This window comes from Pristis pectinata, chromosome 21 (genome assembly GCF_009764475.1).
Source record: "Pristis pectinata isolate sPriPec2 chromosome 21, sPriPec2.1.pri, whole genome shotgun sequence".
Lineage (NCBI taxonomy): Eukaryota > Metazoa > Chordata > Chondrichthyes > Rhinopristiformes > Pristidae > Pristis > Pristis pectinata.
In genome coordinates, this window is record NC_067425.1 from 29,777,578 (window position 1) to 29,795,001 (window position 17,424).

A 17,424-nucleotide genomic window follows, 5' to 3' on the forward strand; every position below is an offset into this window, starting at 1 on the left:
CCTGTCTCTCAGGTAAGATCCTGTCAAGGTTGCACTAGGCAGCATTCGAAGTCAGTGGAAAGGTCAGTGCTGGGTTATCCCTTGGGTTTGATATGTCTCCTGCTTCACCTGATATTTATAATACAACTGAATGGCTTGCTTGGCCATTTCTGCGGGCAGCCAAGAGTCAACGACATAGCTACGGGTGTGGAGTTGCATGTAGGCTGGACTGGGTAAGGAATAGCAGATTTGCATAGTGAAAGACAGTGGTGGGTCAAATGTGTTTATAGCAACAATCCAGTTATTTTTAATTTAAAACATCTAGATCATTAACTGAATTTAAATTTCACTACTGCCATGTTGGGATTTGAACTCATTTCTTTGGAATGAAAGTCCAGGCAATTGGGGTACTGGTTCAATACATTAACTGCTGCACCACCACATACCCACTTCACTGAAGCACCACTATTCCCCAAAATTTATCCATAGATAAACCAGAGCCAAGCACTATCCCATACTTCGCAAAGATTGGCAAACAAATCACCCCTTGTACATCCTATTTTGATGTGTGAGGAATTTTTTTTTAAATATGATCCCACAGAAACAGAGTTGAATGGTCAGATAATCTATTTTTGATGGACAACTGGTATACCAAAGTCCCTTGAGATATTAGTTACATCTGTCTCACCCTTTAAAGCAGGTAGACAAGTTTCAATTTTTTTTTAATGTAAATACCTCACAAGGATCGCTCTGGATTGCCACGATACTAGCAGCCACACATATTTAAGCCATGGACACTGTCAAATGCATGGGGATTATCATCTGCATCTAACACTACAGAAACAGCATATACCCACACCCCCACCATGACACAGTCCTTTAAGTTTAGAAAGTTGGAGGAGAGGGAGGGAGTGGTTGTGGGGAAAGAAGAAAGAGACGCCAGGGATGCTTGCTAATTATACCTAGAGGATGCCAATTATCAAAATGAACAGTTTTTAATTCAATGATAATTAGGGGAAGGAATGAAAAGCAGGGTTTGGAAATGAGTACCTCTGAAATGCAGCACAACAAAGAACAAAGAACATTTGGGAACATCTGCCTTCATGACTTTGCAGCTCAAACCTCCAAGACTGAATGACTAATCAGTGTAGAGAGACCCCTTAGCAGCTGAATGCTGCACAACGCTTCACGGAGGGAGGAATTATCCCAATTCCATTGAGCAGTAGCTCCTCCAGGTGCCCAGAAATGGAAATAGAACAGTAACAACTAATTCGCCAAATAACCTGTCAACATTCGTTTTCGGGGCACATACAGTGGGGGAGAAAAAAGGCAACGAGAAGACGACAGTAAAGAACAGCAGACATTTGCAGAATTATACTCTGACAATGAGTTAAAAAGGACAGAACCAGCAGTGTAAAGGTACATCAAGATAGCAACCTCTTTCCTCCACAGCATTTCCAGCATTCAGCTTTCACCTTTCAATTCCTGGTGCCCACTTTTCCCTCTAGAAATGGCAATCTAGCATGTTACTAGTAATAATGAAATGGATAAAGCACTAATTATTGCATTACAAGAAACAATGGAAGCATCACCAATCTGGAATTAAATAAAACCATAAACCACAAGACATCTCCTGTACAGAACTAAATCATTTTCTTACAAAATGGTTATAACAGAAGTAAAATGCACTTTTTGGTCTTTTTATTTTAAAAAAAAAGAAATGGGATACTTGTTCTCCAAATTCAAAAGTCCAAAAGTCTTATTGTCAGTGCCCAATGTGTTTGTGACTGCCATCTTGAGCATATTCTTTCTTGTCAAGTTACTTCAATTGTGTTGTTGGACAAGGAGCTCCAGGACTTGAACCCAGTGACAATGAAGGAAAACGACAAATGTCCGAGTCTTGAAGAGATGCTGGTACTTCTCTTGTCCTCTAGGTAATGGAGCTCAAGGAATTGGTAAATGCAGTTTAAGAATCTAAGGCAAGATACTACAATACATTCTATGGGTAATTCAGACTGCAATTAGAACCAGTGGGCTGCTAGAAAATTCAAATGCGAGCCTGCATTAAAAAAAAGGAAAATGCAAGAATCAAAAAGGGGTGAACCCCTCAAACTATTTTATTTAATTTTAGAATCCTTCTCTCCTATAGTTTCACAAGTGTGCTAGACCACTGCCAAGAATATGCTCAACATTTCTGTCTCAGTCAAACACAAATTGGACAAAGTATAATAAAGCTGGACTTGCAGCACAACAATATTGTGCTCTGCTAATAGATGGAGATTGAATTATAAAATTAGCATTCTCTATCAACCAGCCACATCAAAAAGACAATGGAATTTATTTTTTATTTATACATTAATTATTGAGAACCATCTATCTGCCTCCACTGACACTCAGAAGTTAACAAAGTTGTTAACAGCAGAGTAGTGAAGCTAGTTAAGCTCCAGTAACCAGAGTTCATTCCTAACCTTCAACACTACCTGCGTGGAGTTTGCCTGTTCTCCTTGCACCATGTACTAGTTGACCACTCTACGTGGGCCCCAGTGTGTAGTGAGTGGGAGAATTTGGAAGGGGTTGAAGGGAATGTGGGGATAACAAAAATAAGATGTGTTTCGGATTAGTATAAAATGAGTCCATGACAGTCAGTGCAGAATCAGTGGGCCAAAGGACACATTGCATCACTGACTTCATATGGGTACCATACAGTTTTAATGTAAATGATCAGCACTAAACTGGAAATGTGGTAGTGTAATTTATACACTTTCTGCAATGATTGCTCATATTAACTATCATTCCCCAAACTCTTTCAACTATTTCCTGAGCCAACACACGAACGGAATGCATCAACCATTTTTTTGGGCAATGTAAAGGCACCTTGCATTTAATTGCATGATCCTGCTCACTTGAAAGCTTGAACTAAACCCTTGCCTGATCCATTAGAAAACAACCAAATGTAAATAGTTCTAGCCTTGATCCCTAAATACTACGCTCAATACATCTCCCCAAATAAATATCACTTGTGTCATTCCCACTTCTTACTCCTTAGTCAAGACTTGGTTTTATCAAGGATAGTGCTTTTTTGAAGAACTCTGACAAAGGCTTTCTGTAAATAGTCAATTGAATCACGATGTAGAAGACAATGGGAAGGGAACTCTGGTGAACAAAGCGTTACTCTCTCTCTTCTGGTAAGAAGCTTGAGCCACCTGCTCATAGTCTGCTTGGCTGATAAGGAGTTGCTGAGCTGTGGGGGCTTCAAGGCCACGAGGAAACCGGGTTGTCTGTGACTAACTGAATGATGTGTTAACCTGTCTGGCTGCACATAGCAGCCTCGGCTTGACCAATGGTAGCGCGAGCCAGTCAAGCATACCCAAATATGGGTACACCTGTGCAGTAGGTGGACACCCACCAGAGAACAATGTATTTACAGTGGCATGCAAAAGTTTGGGCACACCCGGTCAAAACTTCTGTTACTATGAATAGCTGAGTAAAAGATTACCTGATTTCCAAAAGGCATAAAGTTAAAGATGACATATTTCTTTAACATTTTAAGCAAGATTACTTTTTTACTTCCATCTTTTGGTTTCAAAATAACAAAAAAGGCCCAAAGCAAAAGTTTGGGCACCCTGAATGGTCAGTACTTAGTAACACCCCCTTTGGCAAGTATGACAGCTTGTAAATGCTTTCTGTAGCCAGCTAAGAGTCTTTCAATTCTTGTTTGAGGGATTTTCGCCCATTCTTCCTTGCAAAAGGCTTCTAGTTCTGTGAGATTCTTGGGCTGTCTTGCATGCACTGCTCTTTTGAGGTCTATCCACAGATTTTCAATGATGTTTAGGTCAGGGGACTGTGAGGGCCATGGCAAAACCTTCAGCTTGTGCCTCTTAAGGTAGTCCATTGTGGATTTTGAGGTGTGTTTAGGATCGTTATCCTGTTGTAGAAGCCATCCTCTTTTCATCTTCAGCTTTTTTTTTAAAAAAACAGATGGTGTGATGTTTGCTTCCAAAATTTGCTGGTATTTAATTGAATTCATTCTTCCCTCTACCAGTGAAATGTTCCCTGTGCCACTGGCTGCAACACAAACCCAAAGCATGATCGATCCATCCCCGTGCTTAACAGTTGGAGAGGTGTCCATTGAAAATACAATTCTTCCAGAAGGAAACAAGGAACCAGGCAGGCTACAGTGCACACCACCCCACTTCCCTGTAAAACAATGAAGGGTAAAATTTGCTGCATTTTATTTTTATGTTAAGCTCCAAGTTTCTTTTCCCCCCTTACAACTATACTTTTTCCTCTTGCTAGCGATGCAAAGCACATATATGCCTGTGAACACCCTGGTTTATTTTGCTGCCTTCAAGTCCAATATCAGCTACTTCTTTCAGTTTACTGACTTCCTCACTGAGACAATGTATATTCACTCGGTATAATGAAATTTAAACCCAAGAATTTAAACACTGTAGGTAGTCCTCCCTAATATCTGTTCACCTTAAGCCCACCTTTGAGAGATGAAGCTAGCCAAGACTCAAAGTAGAACAGAACTCAAAGAACAGAATTCTTTATAAAAAGTTTATTGAATTTAAGTAATAATGCAATCAATATAAATCACAAATAATATCATACAAGACAATACAAGTTAACCACAGGATGTATTATAGCTTTTACCATCTGTTATCGTATAAGTACCATACACTCCTGCTGCACAAGTTTGTTAAACTACACAGCTTTTAACTATAACTTCAACGCCCCTGTAATTAATTCTGACTTTAATTCTGGACACAACTCACCCCAGTGAACAAACAAAGGAGTTGCCCCTTGACACCATCCCCATTGCCTGTACAGTTCAATCACACCCATCTGCAATTTCCTTACAAGTTACATTCAATAATCAGCTCATGACAATCAATTAATACAAACCCCTCCATTTGTGGGACTCCATTCCACGTCTGGTTTATTATTTCTTACAAGGTCACATTTCCTAACTGAGTTGATCATGTGTTTTCAATTTTCATTTCAAATCTGTTGTGATGGAGAAGAGTTCTGAGTTTAATCATCACCTTATAAAGTTCTGATTGCACTGAAATTCTGCATCTGCAGAACCTAGTGTTTCACATCCAATCCTTGGGTTAACCTGGTCTGTGAAAGAAAAGGACTTTGCTCACAACTTTCTTCAGCCTGTCTTTTTTTAAAGAAAGAGTTTAAAAAAAAGTCCTGTGTGGTCTCACATAACATTCTGGGTAGCATTGTGCTCAATTTTCAGTCAATGTTGCCAATGTTACTGTTGCTCAACCAGGCGTTAAGTATACATCTTCCTGAAGGTTGCTGCCTACATTCAATTGCATTTTTTCTTGAAAATGCAAGAAGAAAGTTGTGAGATTACCAAGTTATAGAATTCCCATGATGGATTGTATTCTTTCAGTCTGTTCTCCAGAGAGAACTTTCAGGAACTAATCAATTAGTTCAGTAAATTTTGTTTGCATCCTTAAGGACACAGTTATTCAACTCTTCTCAATCAGCAAGAATTTTTTGGTACAAAGTCAAAAAAAATTGTAGATGCTGGAAATTTGAAATAAAAAAAAGGAAATGCTGGAAAAACTCAAGTCAGGAAGTATCTGTGGAAAGAGAAAGTGTCAACTTTAGAGGTCTGCAACCCTTTGTCAGCACTGAGAATGAACTGCAAGTTAGTTTTCCAGAGGAGAGAGGGTGCCCAGCATTTTCTGTTTCCAGATTTAAATATCATGTTGACTTAGTTTTCCTCATCCTACTCATATGACTAGTCTGTCAGGAAGCCCCCACCGCCTTACCATTAACATATTACACAGACCAAAAAGCTTAATGTTCTGGTAACTACCACCATGGAGCCATTTTGACTTGTCCAATCACAGACGTTCCCATTGTTCCCCACCTTCTCTCATACGTAAACCTAATTTGCATCTTTCTTTTACAATTCTGACAAAGGGTTGTGCCTGATTCATCGACTGTTTCTTTCTACAGACGTTGCCCGATTTGCCGAGTTCTTCCAGCATTTTCTATTTATCTTTTAGTATAAGGTTTGGTGTCTTACTCATTACTCGGTCTCTCACTGTGTATTTTCTCATTTATGTTTGCTTTGTATTAACCAACAGTGTACTTATCTGAATTGCTCAATACGAAGATCTCAAAAGTAGTCTTCAAGTTTCTTTAGTATTACCCCTATAATTTTCACTCCAAAAGGTCAAAACTCTTTGCACACAAATCATGAAATTGGCTTAAGAGCATATCAGATGACAAATGTGATACTTCAGAATCAGGTTTATTATCACTGACATATGTCGCGAAATTTGTTGTTTTGTAGCAACAGTACAGTGCAAGACAGACAAAAATTACAAGTCAGAAAAATAAAATAAATAATGCAAAATAACAATGGTGTTCGTGAAGACTTCATTTCAATTCTCAGCAGACTAATGCTCAGGTTGTAATAAGTTGCTTTTAATTATCTTTCTTGCATAGTGTCTCAAACTAGAGTCAGATTCCAGATCATTTTGTCATCTCTATCTTATATTGGGTTGATTAAATACATACTATTAATATTGGCCTTCAAGCCCCAAAATCTTTTCCCAAGGAACAATGGCTCTCTGTTGCTCATGTATTCTTGCTGAACCTGAGCTAAATGGGAAGCACTCTTGACTTGTGTCAGAAAATTGAAGTTTCAAACACCATATCTGGGCTTGAACTCAGGACACCCAGTACGAAGGAACAAGCTTTGCTGATCTATTCATCAGTTGAAATGAAAGCGAGGCCTTTGCTTTCTGTGGTAGCAAATCAGGTTGATATTAGAGATCTTATCATACAACTTGCTGATCTAGTGCCTTCAGGTATAATCTCACTTGAGCAAGTGGCACCAAAACGAACTATCTGGAATGTTGCAATTTATTTACCTACTGGCCACAATTCAGAAAGCACTTGAGACATTTTGACATGATAAAGTACTATTTAAATAAGTATATACAAAACAGATATGGAAACAGAAAGTAATGCTCAGCTGTAAATTATGATATGTTTAATTGAACAGAATTTCTCATGCAAAAAAAAGACAAAAGGATGGAATGAGCAGCAGGTAAATGTGTTTCTGGTTATTAATACTGACCAAGATAGTAGAAACCACCACAAACCGAATCAAAATTTGTGCCCAATAGAATCACTGCCATCAACTGTTGATCATTGAGAGATGCGCAGGTGCAGTCACAGAGAGCAATTATGGAACACTTTCAGTAGTCCATAGGGCAATCAACTAAAATTTTACTGGGACCACATTGTAATTTCAACAATTTTTGTCCCCATTTTCCTTCTGCTGAACTACTAATTTGTCAAAGCTCAAATTTAGGACTGCCAATACAAGGTTCTTCCCAATGATCACAACATGATTAATAACTCTCAGTGCATACCCTCAGAGTTCAGAATGGCAAAGGCAAAGCAATAGTTCATTTAAGAAATAACGTGGTGGCGTGGAACCCAGTTCACTCCATTTCACAGGACAACAGGTACTTACAGCTTTGGTGCCTGGAACTCAACCACTGAGAGGTCTCTTGCTCAAGTGAATCCAATAATATCTGCTGCCACTTTCTATCTGCAAACATATCTTCAATAAGGCAATACATAAGGTGCTTAGAGTTACACAGGGCTTCTTTCAAAACAATACTGTCACCATGAAAACATTAAGGTGTCATTACTCTTGTTTATAAGATTTCTGCCATGGTTGGTTAATTGGTCACTGTAAATGTGTAAACTGACCGTGGTGTAGGGGAGTTGTTGAATCTGGAAGGGCGTTTGATGGGAGTGTGGGGAGCAAAAAAATAGGACTGGTGTAAATAGTACTTGTTCAGCATGACATCCTTGGACCAAAGGGCCCATTTCCGTGCTGTATGACACCATAACTCAATTTGTTAAAATCTATTGTCGATGTACTTTATGGCACTGATTGCTTGGAATTATCAATTAGGGCACTATGAATTATAACATCAAATCCAAGTAAAGATATGAATCCGCCAGAAGATTATTTTTCGAAATAGTAATTGACTTCCATACACCTGCTACCCTTGTCTTAATATGGAGGACAACCTTGGGCAAGTCAGATTTAAGCTGCACAGATGCAATTGGTAAAGGACAGAATTATTGTCCTTTCTACTTGCCCTTGAGATGGTAGTGTTCTGCCTTCGTGTAGGAGGGCAACACAACAGTTCAACGAATCAAAGTCCTGGAGTTCCAACAGCAATGACAATAAAGACATGTCGTTTGGAGGGGAATTTCAAAGCAGCAATGCTTTTGTGTGCCTGATGCTCTTGCTCCTCTGGGTGGGTCAGGGCCTGTGAAAAGCAACCAGTATCACATCAAAACACTTACCAGCAGTTAGCAGATTTGCCCTCCTGTACCAAAACTGCACAATGGGGCTTCTGGACGACGCCCTAAAACGTGTCCACTCAGGTTATTGCAATAGTACAGGCTAGTTCCACAAGATGCTTATCGTAGAATCTAATAGTTAATAGACATATTTTAATTCAAATTGATTCCAGAATTTAAGCAAACAACACCCTCCTCACCCTATTAATGCTTCATTACGTTCCTGACCTTTTTTAAAAAAAAATGTTCAAAAATTAAGTAACAGAATAAACCAGAATTTTTTTTTAAATCACCGTTCAATTTCAATGCCCAGTGTTTCAAACAAGTTAACTTTGCAACCTCAGGGAGTAGAGGGCAGTTACTATGGGGCAAAGGATGGGGGAAGAAAAATTGCCCACTCCCGAACAAAAATATTCAGGGGAGATCAGAGTTCACAATCCGTGTACGACAACAAAACAGTCAAAAGCTTTGAGAACTGTACATCTTTCAGAATTCCAAGTATTATTATATCAAGTGTTTCTACCGTGACAAGAACAAAGCTTTCACCACAGACCCAGAAGCAGTTCTGCTACTGACTTAACCCAAACACTCAAACCTTGGCAGCTTATGAAGAATTTTTTTGTAAAAATCACAGCATAGATAAACTGGATCCAAACAGATTTCCAAACCCAGATTTCAAGTGCCTAAAAGCAATCCCAAACCTACTTGGATTTAAGACCAAGTTGGTAAACGGCACAGGGCTATCTTGGAGTTCTAGTTACTGAACAAGACCCATGGCCCAGTGTTACTAATATAGAATATGATAGTGATTGGACGACAAGAGTTTTGTTAATACAACAGAAGGCATCCAGACAAAATTATAACAAGTGGTAAGCCAAAGTTCCCCAAAACCCTTCTCCAATGGGGAGATTAAATTTAATGATTCTATCAACACATAACTCACTTCATTATATGTAACATGTACATTCACAAATCTTGGAGCAAGCCTGAATAAAAAAAGACCTGTCATCGCAACTTCACATGAAAGACACCAATTATAAAAAAAAATCAACATCAAATCCTGCAGTGCAAGTGGGCCCCTAAAAAATGTCACTACTGCCACTGGAATGACGCAGGTCAGGAATCCTCAGTTGTTGAATTCAACAGACTGACAGCCAATAAAATACCTGTTGTCATCCAGGAAATAACTGCACAATTCCCAACGACAGGCCACAGGAACAGGAATGGCAAAGATTATACTGGCAAATTACCCAGCTCTTTCTAGAGGGGATGGAGATTGTTTTGTTCCTTTTCTGGTGTTCTTCACAGGAACAGAAAAAGTGAACTTATTTCCTTTGTTCTAAATTCCACACAACCTAGATGAATCATACACATAAATGAAATATGAATATACATAAAAATAGGCAAGTCATTATGTATCGATTGAAGAATACCTTGGCAGCAACAGTCCTTCATTGATGGTCTTTAAAAATCTAGCAAGCATCTTGTTAATTTTGCACTGGCCTTGAGAGTCCAGAGAGGGGAAAAAGTTCACCTTGCAATTATCTAGCACAATTCATGGTTTGCCAGAAGCTTAGGCAAAGAGTGATTACTGTACATAGAGCTTAAGCATCAGGGGCAAAACCTGCAAACCATTGTTTTTTCAAGCACCAGTAACCTCTTCATTGTTTAATCCAACCAGTCAAGCAAAACTAAGCAGTGTGGGATCAAAGAGATAACATTTCCCCCCCATTATAGTCAACAATATGAGCAACTTTTTTGATAGATTCTTGTTCCTATTGTTTCACTAACGCCACTGCAAAGTTTTCTGCATTAGGTGTCCGGTAAGTTAAACACAGTTCAGGGCAGAAAGGGGCCAAGTCAGGGAATGTAGAAAAATAAACTTACAATAATCCAGTGCATGATTTATAGCAAACAGCAAAATAAAAATTCAGATGTGCAGTAACTATATTGTATTTTGTGCTGTGTGCAAGGAGGAAATACCTACATTCTGAAGTCATAACATGGTAAGTATGCGCCTCACAATAAATGGGGAATTGTAGTCCTGAATATCAGGGTTATGGGCTTCTTAAACAATAATCTAAATCTGTCTTGTTGTATTCCCGCTTCAGTAACATCCCACACTTGCTGCGAATTGAGCTCCAGGGCAAGCTAAGTGGCTCCATTTAGGATAAAATAAAGACTAGTGTCAAATAGCCCCATACCATACTATAATTAATACTCATGTGTAACATAGATAGTTAACTACCATTTGTACATTGCTGGAATGGAATAAGCAAGGTTCCAACAGGTCAATTATGAAATGAAAGAGCCACAAAAAACTAGAATCTTAAACCACTAGTATCTTCTAGGCTTAATTACCAGCTGCCATTCATAATTACCAATAATCTCTCAGCTCGTGAAAAATGCCAAAAGTCCAACCACGTAGGCGCCACAGCCAAGAAACCTCACCAGCGCCTCTACTTCCTCAGGAGGCTAAAGAAATTTGGCACGTCGCCTTTGACATTCACCAATTTTTATCAATGCACCACAGAAAGCATCCTATCTGGATGCATCACAGCTTGGTATGGCAACTGCTCTGCCCAGGACCATAAGAAATCACAGAGAGCTGTGGACACAGCCCAGCACATCACAGAAACCAGTCTCCCCTCCATGGACTCTGTCTATACCTCTCACTGCCTTGGTGAAGCAACCAGCATAATCAAAGACCCCACCTACCCAGGTCATTCTCTCTTCTCCCATCAGGCAAAAGATACAGGAGCCTGATGGGAGAGGGGTCAGTGTAGTAAAGGGGATTGTTCTCTGCAGCTATGACCAGATTTGCCTGCTTGACACTATAGTTAGAGACAACTCCAAGAGGGGTATGATCCAGTTGTGATGAGACTCAACCGATCACATAGGAATTCCACATGGGAAAGAATCTCAAAAGGCAACTACCAGATAATACACAAATTAGCTTGGCATCATATGTAGGAGAGGGTTGAATACCTGACTCAGAGTGATGCAGGAGACAAGGTTTTGAATTCAGAAAGCTTTAGCAGCATTCCTGGAAAATGATGAAGCAGTTTTGTTGGAAAGGCTCTACTTACACCTACTTGGAAATCAAATGCAACTTGGACTACAGAAAAAGTTGAAAACTAGAAAAAGATGGATGTTTCAATTGACAAGAAAGTGAGGGAAAAAAAGCAAAACAATTTCAGCAGTTATTTAAGTAATGCCAAGGACAGTTAGAAAGGAACAGAGTAGAAGAAAAAGGGTTTCAGTGAATCAGGTCAACGCAAGGAAAAATGAACAAGTTAAAATTGAAGTTGAATTGTCTGAACACAAAGCATTTAACAAGTCATTTACATTGCACCTTTTAGAATAAAAACATCTTAAGCCACTTCACAGAAGTATATGTAATGGTGCCGAATGTAACAATGGTTTTCAAAATAAACTCCGAACAAGAGTCTTTCATGATCATGACATCCAAACAGACACTAAAATGTTAGTGTACAAAGCAGTGGTGATCCCAATGCTCCTGTATGCATCAGAAACCTGGACAACATACCAACAACATCTGAAGGCACTTGAAAAATTCCATCAACGCTGTCTTCGAAACATCTTAAATATTAGCTGGGATAGAAGAACCAACGTCAGTGTGCTAAATGAAGCAAAAACAAGCATTGAAGTCTACGTTATCAAGAACCAGCTAAGATGGAGCGTACACGTTGTTCGGATGAAAGAAGAATGTCTGCCGAAACAAATTTGCTACTCCCAGCTTAAAGTAGGCAAACATAAAAGAGGCGGACAACAGAAGAGATTCAAAGACGTCTTAAAAGCCAACATGAAGAAATGCAACATCGACATCAACAATGCCAGGGACAGGAAACTCTGGCAAACCATCATCCGAGAAGGAACAGCAACTTTCGAAGCCAACAGATGTGCAGAATTAGAAGAAAAGAAAATGGAGGGATAGCCACGACAACGACTTAAGGGGGTAATAAGCAGCTTGTTATCAGTTGTCTGAAAATGTAACATGGTACATATAAAATGATGAAATGAACAATGTTTTCTTGAAAGAGAATCTAAAAACCATACTTTTGTTTTACCCCAAGAACATAAACAAGAATGATAACAGGGAAGCCAGCAGATCCAGTATATATTTGGATTGCCAAAGGACATTCGATCAATTCCTACATGAAACACTGTTACACAGAATAAATGTTCAGAAGTTGAGAATAATATACAGAAGCATCGATAGAGGAGGGACCACTGGGTCATTTCCCTCTAGCAGTTTGTCACTGGTGGGGTGACAAAAGGTTCAGGGTTGGGCCTGAACTATTTACAGTCTGTATAAACAGCTCAGATGATGGGGGCAAGTGCAATATATTCAAGTATGCTGATTATACAAAACCAGGTGGAAAGCTAAACTGTGAGGATGACTGAGAGCTTGCAAAGGGATGCACATGGGTTAACTGAAAAGGCAAGCAGCTAGCAAATTAAGTTCAATGTGGCAAGTTGGGAGATTAGCTTTTGTATGTTAGTTTTCAAATGGATTTGCGCATTCCTGTACACCAAAACAACGTTAAATTGGTGTAGCAGGTAATTAGAAAGCCAAATGGCATGTCAGCCTTTATTTCATGATTGTGGTGTATACCTTCCTACAATTCTGCAAGGCTTTGGGGAAGAAAAACATTTTGATTATACAACATACGTAGTTTTGGTCTCAATAACTGGAAAGGATATATTTTCCTTTGAGGCATGGGAACTAAATTAACTCTTAAGGGAGAATGTTTCCATATGTAGAGTGACTGAGTAGAATGGGCTCACATTCACTGGTTCAGGGGGGGAATGAGAGGTTACTAAGTGAAACAAATGAAGGCGGCACGCCAGCAGCTCTACTTCATTTGGAGTTTGAGGAAATTTGGTATGTCACCAAAGATTTGCAAATTTCTAGAGATGTACGGTGGAGAGGATTCTGACTGGTTGCATCACCACTTGGTGTGGAGGCTCCAGTGCACAGGATCGCATGGGGCTGCAGAAGGTTATAGACTCAGCCAGCTCCATCACAGGCACTACCCTCCCCACCATTGAGAACATCTTCAAGAGGCGGTGCCTCAAGGCACTGGCATCCATCAAGGATGCTCACCATCCAGGACATGCCCTCTTCTTGTTACTACCATCAGAGAGGTACAAGAGCCGGAAGTCCCACACTCAACGATTCAGAAACAGCTTCTTCCTCTCCGCCATCAGATTTCTGAATGGTCCATAAACACTACCTTATTGTTCCTTTTTTTTGCACTATTTTGTAATTAATAGTTTATAAACAAAACAAGCAATTTCACGTCATATAAGACAATGATAATAAACCTGATTCTGAGATTCAATGAGGGAGGTATATATTAAGAGCCTGCTTCCACTGGCTTGCAAATCTAGGATTAAGATAAACAAATAAAATTGAAAAGAGGCTGGAATCTGTGAAAAGAGAAACCAGATAATATAATCAGGACTCAGCAAAAGTTCAGAGGAAGTGGCTTTGACCCAATACGTTAACTAGTTTCTCTTGCCACAGATGCTGCTTGAATGGCCGAGTTCTTCCAGCATTTTCCTTTTTTTGTTCAGAATAAATAGTTTCAAGTGAAGCATCAGACGTTTGAGATGGCTATTCAAGTGGCTATGAACCTTTGGAATTCTGTGAGCAGCCAAGCTCAACCGTTGATAGACTTTTGGAATTCATTCGCAGGCTTGGATATTTTCAAGAAAATCAATGGGTAGGCACTGTGGTTGTTACGGACTTGTTGGGTCAAAGGGCCTGTATCCATGTTATATTGCTCTATAAGATCTGCAGGGAAAATGTTAAGGATAAGACTTGAGGGAATGTACAGCTACCCTCGTTTCTTTTCTTAAGATAGCTTTCTTAACCCAACTGACTCAGAGGTTGCCTCAGCATTGCATTACTCACTGATTTGTTACATGTTACAGCGATTCAATACGAAAGGGCATGCATTTAAGGCGAGGGGGTAGGTTCAGAACAGACATGAGGGATACTTTTTTTTAGTCAGGGTGGTGGATGCCTGGAATGTGTTGCCTGATAGGGTGGTGGAGGCAAATTCTTTGGGGGCTTTTAAGAGGGGCTTGGATAGGCACATGAATGAGAGGAAAATGGAGGGATATGGGCATTCTGTAGGTAGGAGGGATTAGCTAAGTTGGAACAACGTTGTGGGCCAGAGGGCCTGTTCTGTGTTGTACTGTTCTATGTTCTATGTCTCAAACTTAAAAGCAATGTCTTCTTATATAGTCAGTCTCAGGAATGCTGCAACTCAGAGTGGTGGGGAACTCTTCCCCACATTAAAAACTCAATTTTAAAATCATGCATTTATGGACAAATTGCTTCAAAAAGGAGGGGGGAAGAAAATCCAAATTCTTCACAGTATTAGTTTAAGGAGACGCTGGTTTTGTGACAATAAAACAATAACCTACCTACAAGCAGCTTTTCAATGCAACAAAACACCAAACCCTAGCTAGATCAACATCCCAGAGCTAGGCAAAACATGAATGCAAATTGAGGAAAGAAATGGAGCATCAAACCTCATACTGAATAAAGGAAAAGCAAAAGAGAAACAGTGCCTGGAAGCTATTTATTTTATGAGAATCATAGTCACAAATTGTATGCAACTCTAAAACAATGCTGAACACTGCCTGAAACATTACCTTCTTGATGAATTGATCAATACTTGTGAGCGATGAGTAAGCCAAAGCCATACAAATAAAGCACAAGTGGTTTATAAACACTGTTTTGAGACTTATGGCCTTGAAGTCACCAATTATAGTTTCAAACTCTGCATACCTCAGTGCATCTCCACACCGAATACCATTCGGGTACCCAAAAAATTCGTAAATCAACTACTACACATGGTAGTGCACGTTGCATGAAAATACCAATAAAAGCTCACAGAATTAAGATACTTCTCTCATGGAAAAGGGTAGAAGTTAATACATCACCTCATGTGGCTACGATTATAAAAACTCCCCGCATTTCTCTTCTACACAGTACTTAATAGTCCAAGCTGTTCAATCACTCTAATGATTGACCAATACCCCAAATTAGTGTCCTGTCTCTTCACAGTACACTTCAAACAGAGCTCTGCAGGATACCCAAGATGGTCCAAAAAGTTTTGTATGAATGGGCAATACCAGAACCTGCAAAATAAAATCCTTACAGAACTAGCTAAATCCTACAGTCACTCAAAACATATAATGGTAGAATCAGGTTAATTTGCATAAAACCAATTACAAGTTTATTTACACTGCTGTGGAAGACTTCACTTGGAGAAGTCACACCAGCCCTTAATAGAAAAAAATTACATATAATGTAGAACTTTTACAAGTCCACACTCCATACAACCTCATGCGTTGCAACAAAATCAGTTATTTTTTCCCCATTATGTTAATTAAAGACCATGTTTTTATTAGATCATTCAGAACTTCACAGTAAGGGTGCCCCTAGAAGCTAGAAAGGATGCAGCATAAAACTGATCAGCTCAAAAAACTAAAGTTTACGTGACATTTACCGCACTTAATGCACCACAGTAAAAACACAAATCTTTTCTTTACTTTCCTATAGACAATATTTTCTGAAGACACAAGAGACTACAGATTCTGAAATCTGGAGCAACAAATAATCTGCTGGAGGGTAAAGCAGCATCTGTTGGGGGGGGGGGTGGGGAAGGAAGGAATTTTTTGACATTTCAGGTCAAACCCCTGCATTAGGGCTAAGAGTGGAGAGGGAAGATACCCAGTGTAGAGAGAGGGAGGGGTTAAACAAAGGCCAGTAGGTGAGAGGTATTATAAGTAGATAATAGTAAGTAGGTAAACAGGTAATATTATCTGAAAAGATATGGATCCAGGAGCAGGAAAAACACCAGCAGCCCACTGCTGTCCTACATAGTGGTTAAACACTACTCCACTCAGGATCAACCTAGTTCTTGTTCGATATTTTTCCAGCAAAGCCAGGGTACTTTTCTACTACTACCATTGAGTCTACTTAATTCAGTACAGGGCTATACCCTCTTGAACTTTCTGATCTAACCAACTAGGTGTAAAAATAGTTTTTAATCCAATCACTCATCGGAAACCCCAGCCATAAGCGTTCCATTAGTTGCATAGTTCAGGCAAGCACGTATGCAGTGGCTCCTACTGGAATTTCGGGTCTCCAAAGAGAGAAGGAAAGATCAACGCACAGTTTTTGAAGAGTCAAATAGTATGCTAACAGAAAAATAAACTGTCACTCGAACGTAATGTGCATCATCCTTTTTTTGTTGGGTTGGGAGACGAGCGAAGTAGAACTCAGACGAGGAGGAAAGAAATGCCACCACATCTCATCAAGAGTTTTGCAACGCAAGTTAAAATACTACAACTGCCCACACTGAGGCTACAGGACCGAAGACGTTGAAACAACCAGACAACCATACGCCTGCGGCTAACGATAATTGCTTTAATAACAACATTGGACAACGTGCAAGTCAAACTGTTTCGGAGAACTAAACAAAACCACCTGTAACCCAATGTCACAACCGTTCACCCAAGGGCCGACAGCACCTCTGGAGAGAGGCTGCAAAGTTCAGCGTTAGGGCGAGGATTAACTTGAACCACTGGGACACGAAGGCAGGCGGGAGAGGGTAGGGCCCACGCCACGACACCACCACCCCCCCACATCCACCTCACCTGACCACGCTCGAAGTTCTCCCTCTCCGCCTCCAGGCTGTTGCCCGGGCGGCCCCGCAGCAGCTGAGCCGGCACCTGTTTAACGGAGCTGGTCATCTTCTCCATGTCTCCTCCTGCCGCCGCCGCACCGCTCCCGGGGCAACCCTCGTCACCCCAGCTCCCAGCCCAGCCTCAGCTCGCCCCGCCCACACTCCCGCCTCTCATTGGCTGCCGCCCAACAAACCGACCACCAATTGGACAGTAGTGGACGTCCGCCCCGACTACTAATGGTCCAGAAGACCATCAATCAATTATCGGAGGACGTTGTCCTGCTTGTTTACATCATCAAACGACCCGGTCTACTATTGGTTGGAGCGAGACGCTGCCTACATT

General features: G+C 40.2%; 1 protein-coding gene across 1 annotated transcript in view; it reads right to left on the reverse strand.

Moving 5' to 3' along the window:
* Window positions 1–17,219, reverse strand: part of hip1 (huntingtin interacting protein 1) — a 236,106-nt gene extending 218,887 nt beyond the window's left edge. Inside the window, exon 1 of the mRNA XM_052035356.1 lies at window positions 17,053–17,219. Within this exon, the coding sequence (XP_051891316.1) occupies window positions 17,053–17,157 (105 nt within the window). The 5' untranslated portion in view covers window positions 17,158–17,219. The remainder of the gene's footprint in view (window positions 1–17,052) is intronic.
* Window positions 17,220–17,424: the final 205 nt, after the last annotated feature.